The 12,096-nt window shown below is 39.3% G+C and overlaps 1 protein-coding gene across 1 annotated transcript in view; it reads right to left on the minus strand.

Annotated features, from left to right (window-relative positions):
* Positions 1 to 11,608, minus strand: part of SLCO4C1 (solute carrier organic anion transporter family member 4C1) — a 64,354-nt gene extending 52,746 nt beyond the window's left edge. The window contains exons 1-2 of the mRNA XM_025388424.1: positions 10,961 to 11,608; positions 6,483 to 6,746 (exon numbers count right to left, since the gene is read on the minus strand). Of these exons, the coding sequence (XP_025244209.1) occupies positions 6,483 to 6,746; positions 10,961 to 11,315 (619 nt within the window). The 5' untranslated portion in view covers positions 11,316 to 11,608. The remainder of the gene's footprint in view (positions 1 to 6,482; positions 6,747 to 10,960) is intronic.
* Between the last annotated feature and the right edge of the window lie 488 nt (positions 11,609 to 12,096).

The following is a 12,096-nucleotide window of genomic DNA, read 5'->3' on the forward strand; positions in this document are numbered from 1 at the left end:
CTAAGATAACCTGGATAATTTTTTTAAAATATTGATTCTTGAGTCCTACTCCAAACTTACTGAATCAGGATCTCCAATATTTTTTTTATATATATATATATTTCTTTTTTTTTTTTTTTTTTTTTTTTTGAGATGGAGTCTTGCTCTGTCGCCTAGGCTGGAGTGCGGTGGCCCAATCTCAGCTCACTGCAACCTCCGCCTCCTGGGGTTCAAGCGATTCTCCTGCCTCAGCCTCCCAAGTAGCTGGGATTACAGGTGCCAGCCACCACCCCCCGCTAATTTTTGTATTTTTAGTAGGGACGGGGTTTCCCATGTTGGCCAGGCTGGTCTCAAACTCCTGGCCTCAAGTGATCCACCCACCTCAGCCTCCCAAAGTGTTGGGATTACAGGCGTGAGCCATTGAGCCTGGCTCAGGGTAATTCACATTATCTAGGAAATATGAGAAAGACCGAAAAGCCTCTGATATTAAAAAATTGTGATAGTTTTATCTAGAGCATTGACTATTGCTAAACGTAGCTCTAGGCCTTTTATTGTATGTATTATATTTAAATTTGAATCATTTGTTTTATTACACCATTGTAGCTCCTAATCTAAAAAAAATCACCTCTCCTCATTATTCCTTCATTCATTTCAGTTACAAAGAAGTAAAATGTAAGAAAAATAAGTGATATCTGGAAAGGAAAAAATAATATCAAAAAAGGAAAAACACTCAGAGGCCAAGCAAAATTAAAGCTTCCTGTATTGTATTTGTGCTTGAAAAGCTCTAAGATTCTTTGCCCTAGGTCTTCTCAAATCTAGGCAAGCATTCCATTAAAGAAAAAAAACAAGAACAAAAGATAAAATAGTAAGTAGAAATAAAGTCCACTTTGAGTCCTACTCTAATCATTTTCCTAGCACAGCTTTTGTGAGTAGTTACCAAGTATAACCAAAGTCCTTTGATGAAGCATTCTCTCTGAAATGCCAATCAAAAAAAAAAAAAAATAGAAATTTAGTGCTACAGCTAATGTGAATTTTTATCATTTAAGGTTCCTTTGAGGGAAAGGGGATGGAAAAGAGAAACAAAGATACGGTGCAATGTAGGAAAAATTATCCAATTATTTGTCAATAAATAAAAAGAACTTTACTAGGTTAAGTAACTACTTTTCTACAATTCCTCAGTATTTAATAATGCCTCTCTCCCAAAGTCTCAAGGAGATATAAAGATTATTTTGCATAGGAACATTAAAATAACACTCATTTAAAGAAATTAAAATTGCTTACATGGAAACATATTATGTAGTAAAGACGTATTTATTGCATTTTAAATATTTTAAAGTCATATTGCAATATGTTGTGTCATATTAATATTAAGTTGAAGTAAGTCAAAAATAAATGTCAAATATGACTTATTTGAAAGTGTTTTGACACTATTCTATGTTTGGGTTAACTTGTACAAAAAATTAGCCCTTAATAGGATGTATTTGTTCTGCTTAATTTTAATACTTCCTCTTTTTTTAATCCAATAACAACCACAACTTCCCTTTGATCATCTCCATTCAAAGTTAATCACCTCTAATACTTATGTCTTTCTAAAAGCTTCCCTTAAAGAAAAACTTTCTCTCCAACCTACTTAAATTTATTGTTTACAACACAATAGAAAGTCCAAGCTGTTTCCAAATATATCTTCCTAACTTTTGTTCTTAACATCCTTTTGTGTTATTCTCACACCTGTAGAAATTATACACGCTTATCATATTTTCTTTTCTTTCTTACTACTTACTAGCTACATTATATTAGTTTAGTCTCCTCTTATAGAGATTATCCCAACCAAAGTGAGCCCTGACTTTGATTTCCCACAAGAACAACAGAAAAAGCACACAAGGGTATGTTACTTTCCTCACTGTCCATTTTAAATTAAATTATATGTATAATTTCAATTAATAAAATCATTTATTAACATTATGCTCTATGTTATGTTAAGTTACTTAAGAAAATTACACATCCCTTTGCCTCTAACTAATTTACAGGAAGCTTTCAACTAATCTGTTTTCCTTTTGCAGTTTCCTTTTCCTAAGTTTTCTTCTCTACTCTCCCTAAAGTTTGACAAATAATTCCGATTTTTCATTACAGATTCCCATACTTGCAAAAGTAGATTAATACACACCACTGTACTGGACTACTAGAAATTGGAGAATAAATGGTTGACATTCATAAAAAATATTAAAATCATTCAATATCATTAATAATTTAGTATGAGTAATAAGCATACACATTTGAAAAACAATAAACAAACCATAAAAATTAGGATTAGCTTTAGTTGTTGTTAACCATCTATTCACCTCTTGCCCTAAGGCTTACACTGTAAAAAGAAGAGCTTTTTCTTTTTTTTTTTTTTTTTTTTTTTTGAGATGGAATCTCTGCTCTGTCACTCTGTCACTCAGGCTGGAGCGCAATGGTACAATTTCAGCTCACTGCAACCTTCACCTTCCTAGTTCAAGCAATTCTCCTTCCTCAGCCTCCCGAGTAGCTGGGACTACAGGTACATGCTACCACATCTGGCTAATTTTTTGTTTTTTGTTTTTAGTAGAGATGGGGTTTCACTGTGTTGGCCAGGCTGGTCTCGAACTCCTGACCTCATGATCCGCCCACCTTGGCCTCCAAAAGTGCAGGAATTACAGGCATGAGCCACCATGCCCGGCCGGGATTTATTATTTCTAACATCCCTTCCATTTCTAAATGTCTGTACTCCTTTAAATGTGTAATGCAATTTCAATCCTGAATTTTGTGTCTGTCATATTATAAACACCTATACACACCACAATGACACTTCTGTTAAGAAAAATCACAGGGCAAAAAAATGCAAAAATTCAACACAACAGTGATGCATTTTCATTCACCGACAATGGGGGAGTAACTAACATACCCCTTCCTGAAAGTCAGTGAGACATTATCTATGAAAAACTAGAATGAGGAAGCCCTTCAAATCCAGTATTTGGACTTCTAGGAATCAAACCAAATGAATGACTTGCACATTTATTTAAACACATATGTTTGACGATACACACTGCAACACTGGACATATAATATGCAGTTCATACTAAAAAACTTCAGGCCGGGCGCGGTGGCTCAAATCTGTAATCCCAGCACTTTGGGAGGCCGAGACGGGCGGATCACAAGGTCAGGAGATCGAGACCATCCTGGCTAACATGGTGAAACCCCATCTCTACTAAAAAACATACAAAAAACTAGCCGGGTGAGGTGGCAGGCACCTGTAGTCCCAGCTACTCGGGAGGCTGAGGCAGGAGAAGAATGGCGTAAACCCGAGAGGCGGAGCTTGCAGTGAGCTGGGATCCGGCCACTGCACTCCAGCCTGGTCAACAGAGCCAGACTCCGTCTCAAAAAAAAAAAAAAAAAAAAAAAATTCAAACCCGAATTCTTAATTTCATTCCAATTCTGTTCTACCTCATATTCCATCTTCTAGTAAAAATGGCCCCAGCTGATCAAGCCAAATACCAAGGAGCTCTTCATTCCTCCTTCACAATAAATCCAACAGAGTCCTATTTCTTTTTCCTCTAAAACACACTGGGAATCAGTCATCTTCTGGATCTCTACTGCTACCACCCCAGTCTCAGCTGCATTTATCTCTCACCTGGACTACAATAAAAATTTCTAGAGCGACTGGCTCCCATTTACTCTTGTCTCTTGAACTCCAGTAAGATCATGCAATTCCCTGTGTAAAACTCTTCCACAACTTTGCATTGCACTTCAAGCACAATCTAAATGCCTCCCTAGTGTCTACCTGCCTCCCCAAAACAGCCTCTCTTGCTTCGATGATGCTGGCCAAAACTGACAATTCCTAAAACCTACCGAGCCATCCTCTGCTCCAGAGCCCTTAACCATGTTTTTCTCCAGCCTGGAAAGTATCTTTCAAGGTTAGCTCTTCATTATCCAGATATTATCATTGTAGCCTTTCCTGGCAAACACACTTAGCCTTTAACACAGTATTACTTCATTCTATTTGTCTCTTTACTCACTCACCTCAATTTTCAATTATCTTGTTCATTTGTTTATTAATTGCATATTTCTTCCCACCAGTACATAAAATCAGATGGCATGGAACTGTTTTACTGGTGTTATCTCAACACCATGTGTAGTCCATATCAATAAATATATGTTGTGTGAATGGCAGAATAACAGGAGGGCAAGCTGAGTTTTTGCTTTCATTTGCCACATCTAAGCTATTATTTAAATTATGAGTCAATTTACAGTAAAAATCTTAGATCAGCCAATTCCTCTATCTAACCTATTTCAATCATCTACCAAAATAATGAAAAATGTAAATTAGATCAACAAGAACTTGGTGAAAACCTGCACAGTACACTACTAAAAGTTTATGATCTGGCTTCAGCAATCTTAGCTTCATCTCTGGTCACACACAAACACCTTAATTTGTGGCAATTTTCCTTTAGGAAAATAAGTTCTTCAGAATGGCCATAACTCGAGGTATAAATGGCCAGGGATGAAGCTGAGAGATCGTGGAAGAGAGATCAGGCTTTGTACTGGAAGAGGTATTTATGTTTCAGTTTAGAGAGTCATAGATTTTTGAGCCAGGTTTGTTTACTTAAGAACAAGAAAGGCATCTGAGCAACTGAAAGGGTAAGGGCCTAGAAACAGCACAAAAATTACCATCTAAACGCTATGAACAAATAACAATCATAGAATCAATATCATGTTTTCTTGTGTGGCAGATTAAAATTTAGATATTCCCTTACGATTTAGATTTCAATAGTGTTATACTAAAGCCTATGCTGAAATATGTGGCTTGTTCCTAAAACTACTCCCAGTGAAATTATGTCAGTTGCCTTGTGCAGTCTTGTCCAATCTTGGATAATGTGCTAGAATCTATGTACGTGCTCTTTCTGCTGATAAGATATTCTCCTTATCTTATTCATTCCAAACTCTACCACATTTTAAAAATACTCTCCATTCATCCGCTTACATATTCTATTTTTACTTCTAAAATGGTGCACTTCTAAAACCATGCTTTGTTACTGAGAATATTTTCCCGTTTGTTATCATTCTAGAATTGGAAAATTTATCTTGGGAAAGATTAATACTTTAATACTGTCTTAGTCCATTTGTGTTGCTAAAAAGGAACACCTGAGGCATTCATATGGAATAGAAATTGATTTGGCTCACAGTTCTACTGTACAAGAACACAGTGCCAGCACTTGTTTCTATATGAGGGCCTCTAGCTGCTTCCACTCAGGGCAGAAGGCAGAGGGCAACTAGCCAGAGATCACAGAGATCACATGGGGAGAGACGAAGCAAGAGAGCTAGAGGGGAGGGGCCAGAATCCTTTTTTTGTTTGTAGAACGTCTGACTATATTGCCCAGGCTGGTCTCTAACTCCTCAGCTCGAGGGATTCTTCTGCCTCAGCCTTCCAAAGTGCTGTGGTTTTAGGCGTCAGCCCCCATGCCTAGCTCAAACTCTCTTTAACAAACGGTTTTTGGGGGAACAAACAGAGAACTCACTGACCCTCATCTCCAGGGCACTAATGTAGTCATGAATGATCCACCCCCATGACCCAAACACCTCCCTCCAACACTAGGATCAATATGAGGTTTAGGGGGACAAACATCCACACTACAGCAAATATTAATTTTCAGTATTAACACACAAATCTAACAATCGTAACTTTTTAAAAATAATATCTATAGCATAACAGGCTCCAATTATCCTTTGCCTTTTATTTTCAGGGGCTAAGTAAGTGAATAAAGCCTCTGAATTTATAACCATCTGATTTTATTCCTAATTATTTCAATATCTGCTATTAGAAGTCCCAGGAAGCACATTAAAATGTTAAGGTCTACTTTCATTTGTCCACCCTTCTGGCTCTACTACATAGTTTTTTAATTAAAAATGTCATTTGGAAAAAATACATATATAATTGAATTTCCTTTCTGAGCCTTTGAATAACACATTTATCCATCTAACCAGAGCAACCTATGATGTAGGTTGCTCTAAAGTTCTGTGTTTCTTATTTAGGTACAAAGGTAGAGCTAGTTTCATTTCTTAGGAAAAGTTCCACTTTTCTAAATGTCACCTCTCTTTGTCTCAAATCAGGAATCAACACGTCCAGGGTGCAGAGCTGTAAACACAGCAAATAAAAGTACAAAGGGAAAAGCTAACAATCTCAGAACTCCAATGAGGTCACAACCTGCAAAGGAAAACAAGTCATCTCTTTTTGAGGAGGACCGTGTATATAATATGGGGAATAAGAATCAGAGGCTTAAAAACTTGGAGAACCACTGAAACGATGAATAATGTACAGTCTCTCTAATCTCCTATCTCATAGAGTTCACACAATGAACAAACCAGTGAGCGGTGGAAGAGATGTAAACCCTTACCATACTGTATAAATGAATTGCAATATAAAGTTAATGACCTAGTTTTATCTACTTCTGTAAATTAAAACAAACATAAACACAACAGAAACTTACCTTTAAAAAGAGACCCCAACTTATATTTTCCACTGAAAAATTGTGGCAATGAGAATACAAGTGCTCCCAGTCCAATCATAAAGGCTGCAAATGCAAGCCACCTCGGCTTATGTCCTCTTTCACCGAAGAATGATACAAATAAAGACAACAAACAGAAGGAAATATCGTAGCTTGATGAAATCAGGCCAGTCAGGGAACTCTTCATTTCATAACGCTTCTCAATAGTGGAAATGCTAATATTTACTAGGCCATTAACTACAATACCTAAAAAAGAGAAAAATTGATGTGCATCATTAAAATGTTACCATATGATTAAGATTATTAACACAATGCAGGAGAGTTTGATTATTCGTTTCTTTTGTTTTTTTAAATGTACCAGTTTTCAAAGTCTCAAAGTTTCAAAGTTAGGCAACCAAAACATATTTCCTTGAAAATCAGTTTGCTTTTTATTTTTATTTATTTATTTTTTATTTTTATTTTATTATTATTATTATTATTTTGAGACAGAGTTTCACTCTGGTTGCCCAGGATGGAGTGCAAAGGCGCGATCTCGGCTCACCGGCTCACCGGCTCACCGGCTCACCGCAACCTCCGCCTCCCAGGTTCAAGTGATTCTCCTGCCTCAGGCTCCAGAGTAGCTGGGATTACAGGCACACGCCACCACACCCAGCTAATTTTTTGTATCTTGTTAGTAGAGATGGGTTTTCACCACGTTGGCCAGGCTGGTCTTGAAATCCTGACCTCGGGTGATCCACCCGCCTTGGCCTACCAAAGTGCTGGGATTACAGGTGTGAGCCAATGTGCCCGGCCCAGTTTGCTTTTTAAATTGTACACTTGTGAATTTTCAGGTGTCCAGCAAACCTGATGCTTGCTACATACAAAATTATAGTTAACTTGCCTTAATTCATTTTTCTTTAAATGGCAAAGTCAAACTGGTAAAGACCCAGGAAGTCAGTTTGCTAGAGTTTCCAAGTATTAATATATCATACTCCCATGGCCCTCACTCAGAAGACTACAAAAGGTACAAGAGACCCCTTAGGCCATTACAGTTAGGCTCAATTGCTTCCCAAATTATTCAATCCTTAAACATATTTATCTATGACAAAAGATAACTTTGACTATTACTTTGTCTCTTCCCTCCTCTCCCCAACTCCAAAAAAAGAGATAACCTTGATTTAGTCTTAGGAAGAAGAAATTGAGCTCTCAAACCCTTATTTTTTTCTAACATTCTTACAGATATTAAAGTTACCATGTAAAGAATTCTAGAGCAAAAGTAAACATAAGTCTTTCAACCGCTTGCATTCTAAATTGTATGCAAAGTAAAAGAAAAAAACATACATTTATTCTAACTATAGTGAAGGAATAACAGAAAGTAAACAAGATAAGACTGAAAATCTGAAAATTTTGACTTACCTAAAAATGTCCTGTCCAGATATAGATTAAACTTACAGGAGTTTTAAACATAACCATAAATTGAAAATTTTAAAAATCTGATTGAATTAACTAGAGATTCCTTTTTACCTAGGTTTGATAAATTTTTTTCATTAACAGTCCAGATATATATTAAACTTATAGGAGTTTAAACATTACTACAAATTGAAAATAAAAAACATCTGATTGAATTAACTACTTTTATTATTTAGGTATGATAAATTGTTTTCATTCAATAACAGAATGAGTATATACATACAAGTCATGATCTCCACAAATCTCTTTAAATTTTGATTTATCAAGACCGTAGCTGAAAATATATTTCAAAAAATAAATAAATAAATTCAACGAATTTAATAAGTTTCAAAACTCATAACATTTTTTACTTTTATACCAGTTTCATAAGACTATAAGCCAATTTACAATTCTTGGGATTTCAAGATAAAGTACCTAAAGTACCTTAGGATGACATTTTTATGCATTATCTAGTAATACAAAATTTTCCCCATCCAATAAAATCAACTTCCCTATTACCTGCCATACTGACTAAAAATTAGTTAATAGAAAGCGTTGTCTTTATGGTAAAACTTCTCTTTGAAAAAAAAATTCGCAAACTCCTCAGGAAGGATAGCACATTAATCCAATGACTCTTAAAGTGAATTATATGCTACACAAGTTCCAGGAACACTACTTAAAAAGACAAAAACAATCTGGAAACACTCCACACTACATCTCTCTATTGTAAATGAATGACAGTAGGAAGCACATTAGAAAATTAAGTACTTAGAGAACCCCTGTTTGTCTTTGAGAAATGCTGGGTTAAATAAACTCATTTGACAAATTTTGTTTTTCTTTCCCATTAAATGTATATTTACATATACCATGGAAATAATCTTAAAGATCATGTTTGAGAAACATAGCAATAAAGTTTTCAGGCATTCAAACTTAAACTGAAAAGTAAACTAATAATTTATTGGGTCACACTTTTTATTATCATAATTGTTTTTTTTTCTTTTTTTTTTATGTTCTTGCCTCGCTCTGTCACCAGGCTGGCGTGCAGTGGCGCCATCTCGGCTCACTGCAGCCTCCACCTCCTGGGTTCAAGCGATTCTCCTGCCTCTCAGCCACCTGAGTAGCTGGGACTACAGGCGTGTGCCACCGCACCCGGCTAATTTGTGTGGTGTTTTGTTTTGTTTTGTTTTGTTTTGTTTTGAGACAGAGTTTTACTCTGTTGCCCGGGCTAGAGTGCAATGATAGGATCTCGGCATACTTCAAACTTCGCTTCCCGGGTTCAAGTGATTTTCCTACCTCAGCCCTCCAAGTAGCTGGGATTGGAGGCATGCGTCACCATGCCCAACTAGTTTTTGTATGTTTGGTAGAGACGGGGGTTTCACCATGTTGGCCAGGTTGGTCTCGAACTCCTTACCTCAGGTGATTTGCCTACCTCAGCCTCCCAAGGTGCTGGGATTACAGGCGTGAACCACCACGCCCGGCCTACTGGGTCATTTTAATCTCAGATTAAGCTTCTTAAATTGGGGACCTATGGGTAGATGCTGCTCCAGACTAAACCTGACACAATTTTCTAGGAGTGACAATTATATTTGATAACAATTTTAGGCAATATTTTATGTTAAATGTAAAATGACATATTCTGGAATAATATAGAAATTTCAGAGGACTTTTAAGATAACACACAAGACATTTTTTTACTTGTGTCCAACTTTTTTACCTTCACATTCCTTTGACACTGAGATGCTTCACAATTACCAGTTTTGTAAAACTATAATCAAGACATTGATGGAGGAGAACTTTGGTAGGGACAAGAAAAGTGGACAGGGAAATAATTCTTCAACACAAATCTACCTTCAGTAGAAAAGCTGCAGCTGACTTGCAATCAATAAATAGTACTTAGCATCTAATGCGCAAAGCAAGGGGCCCTGGGTTACTTGAAGAGGGAGAATAAGAACAAAAAGTATGCTTTGACTTAGTTTTTTATTAACTTAAAAAAAAATGAGTTGTTTCCAACCCTCTAAAAAATATATTTCTAAGGTTGTATTTCTTCCAATTAATCCTTGACTGGTTATACAGAAAATATTATCAGACTATGACTCAAGTGACCAAAATATATCTAGGTGCCAATTCAACTAAGCTTCGGCATGTCCTTCGTTTCTCTCCACCTCATCTCCACCCTTCCTCAAAGTCACCTCAGAGTAACTTCCTATTTTCTTTCAACCTCTATATTAAACACACCATAGCAGCTTTAACCTTCTCCACGCTTTCTTTCAAGGGAGCTGTTCTCCCTTCAGGATATCACTCCTCCGAACTGAGCTTAGATTGCAAACCCCTGAGGGTATAAATCTGAACTGAATCTGTAACTCCCAGGAGAACCTAAAAGAGATCCTAGAACAAAACAGATACTGGATAACTAATGTAACACAATGAAGATTAAGCCTCACCCTTCAACAACGTCGGGAGACTTTGCTAATTTACTCACTGGGCTCCTCCGGTGCCCACATACTCTCAAACTAAATACACTCACAAAACATGAATGTCTGTATCTAATTTATACGATAGATTTTACACAGCTTTCTTCTTTGCAAGGCATCCCACTTTGACCTGCAAATGTATAACTCCTTCCCCTGAGGCAATGAAACAAACGTAAAATATCTTTAAGGAGGGACTCGGTAAATTTTTGTCTTTATAATGTAAAATAAACTCCCCCAGGGTATACCTTTCCCAAAAGAAGGTTCTTGTAATCTTCCCTGGAAGTCTTGAATCCGCTAAACTGAGGTAAAACACAAAAGAGAAAAAGGCTTGTATGGCAAGTTTGAACTGTAGCGATAAAGGAGAAGCTGAACTTTGGAAGGCTGGCTGGAGCCAGTAGGTTGACATTGGTGAGAGCCCACGCAAGTTCCAAACCCGGGGACACCTTGCAGGGCGCGTCCATCGCCCCGCGGACCCCGCGCACCTGCCCTCTTCCTCGGCTGACTCGCCGTGCCCACCTCGCTCTCCACTGGCCCGATCCTCGAGCGGGCACTGGACTTTACCTTGTGTGACGGCCAAGAGGCAGTAGTGAAGCAGAAAGCCTCGAGGTGTGTTGAAGCGCTGGAGACATTGAGGATGGAAGTTCCTCCACCCGCAAGGCCCCTCCTCAAACTCGGACAGCGACAGTGACCGGAGCTGCTCTTCGGAGACATTGGGAGGGGCTGAAGGCAGAGATGGCTCCGGTGACTTCTGGGGCTCCCGGGGCTTCTGAAGCTCCTGTGGCTGCGAATTCTCTTTCTGGGGATCAGAGGAAAAGGCAGAGATCTCGATCTCGGAGGGCGACGCAGACAAGCGGCGCAGGATGTCTGGGCTGGAGGGTACGAAAGCCAAGTTCTCGATACCTTTGGCGCTCTTCATGTCTGGATGGGTTCTCCCGACTCCGGTGCTTCAGAGCTGCAGAGCCAGGTCCCTCTCTGGCTCCTCCCACGGGCAGGTGACAGCGCCCCCTTGCGGGAAGCTTCCCGCCTCCTGGCCCTCCAGCCTCCAGCGCGCTCTCTGCTACCGCCCGGACCTTCCTACTCCAGCTCGCGGCTGCCTGGAGCGCAGAGAGCGGAGCGCGGAGCGGGGGCTTTAGTACCCCAGCCTGTGGCTTTGGCGCTCAGCTGTGCCTCACCCTCGCCGCAGGGGCCAACCGGAAGGCGCGGCGTGGGCGTGCCACCCGGCGGCAGCCGAGTGGAGGGAGCCAGAGTTCTCACCCCACAGCCTTCGACCGGAGTCCGCCTCCACCCAAGTCCCTGCGGTTCTGACCTGAGTCTCCAGCCCGCAGCGCGCCTCCCTTGAGCCCAAGCACTGGAAACAAACAGAGATTGTGGAAGTCACTGGCCAAAAGCTCCCCCTGGGTGCTGACATGAAACCCGTGAACACAGTTGCATCAGGAGATCCTTCAAGAAAATATCTTGCGTTTTTCTTCCTTTGCTGCTTACCAAACCAGGCTAGGCTTAGACTCCAAGAATCAAGACTTCAGAGGTATACTTTGGTTCGTGAGCATCTTTTTTTTTTTTTGGAGACGGAGTTTCGCTCTATCGCCCAGGCTGGAGTGCAGTGGCCAGATCTCAGCTCACTACAAGCTCTGCCTCCCGGGTTCACGCCATTCTCCTGCCTCAGCCTCCCAAGTAGCTGGGACTACAGGCACCCGCCA

This window comes from Theropithecus gelada, chromosome 6, assembly GCF_003255815.1.
Source record: "Theropithecus gelada isolate Dixy chromosome 6, Tgel_1.0, whole genome shotgun sequence".
In the NCBI taxonomy this organism is placed as follows: Eukaryota; Metazoa; Chordata; class Mammalia; order Primates; family Cercopithecidae; genus Theropithecus; species Theropithecus gelada.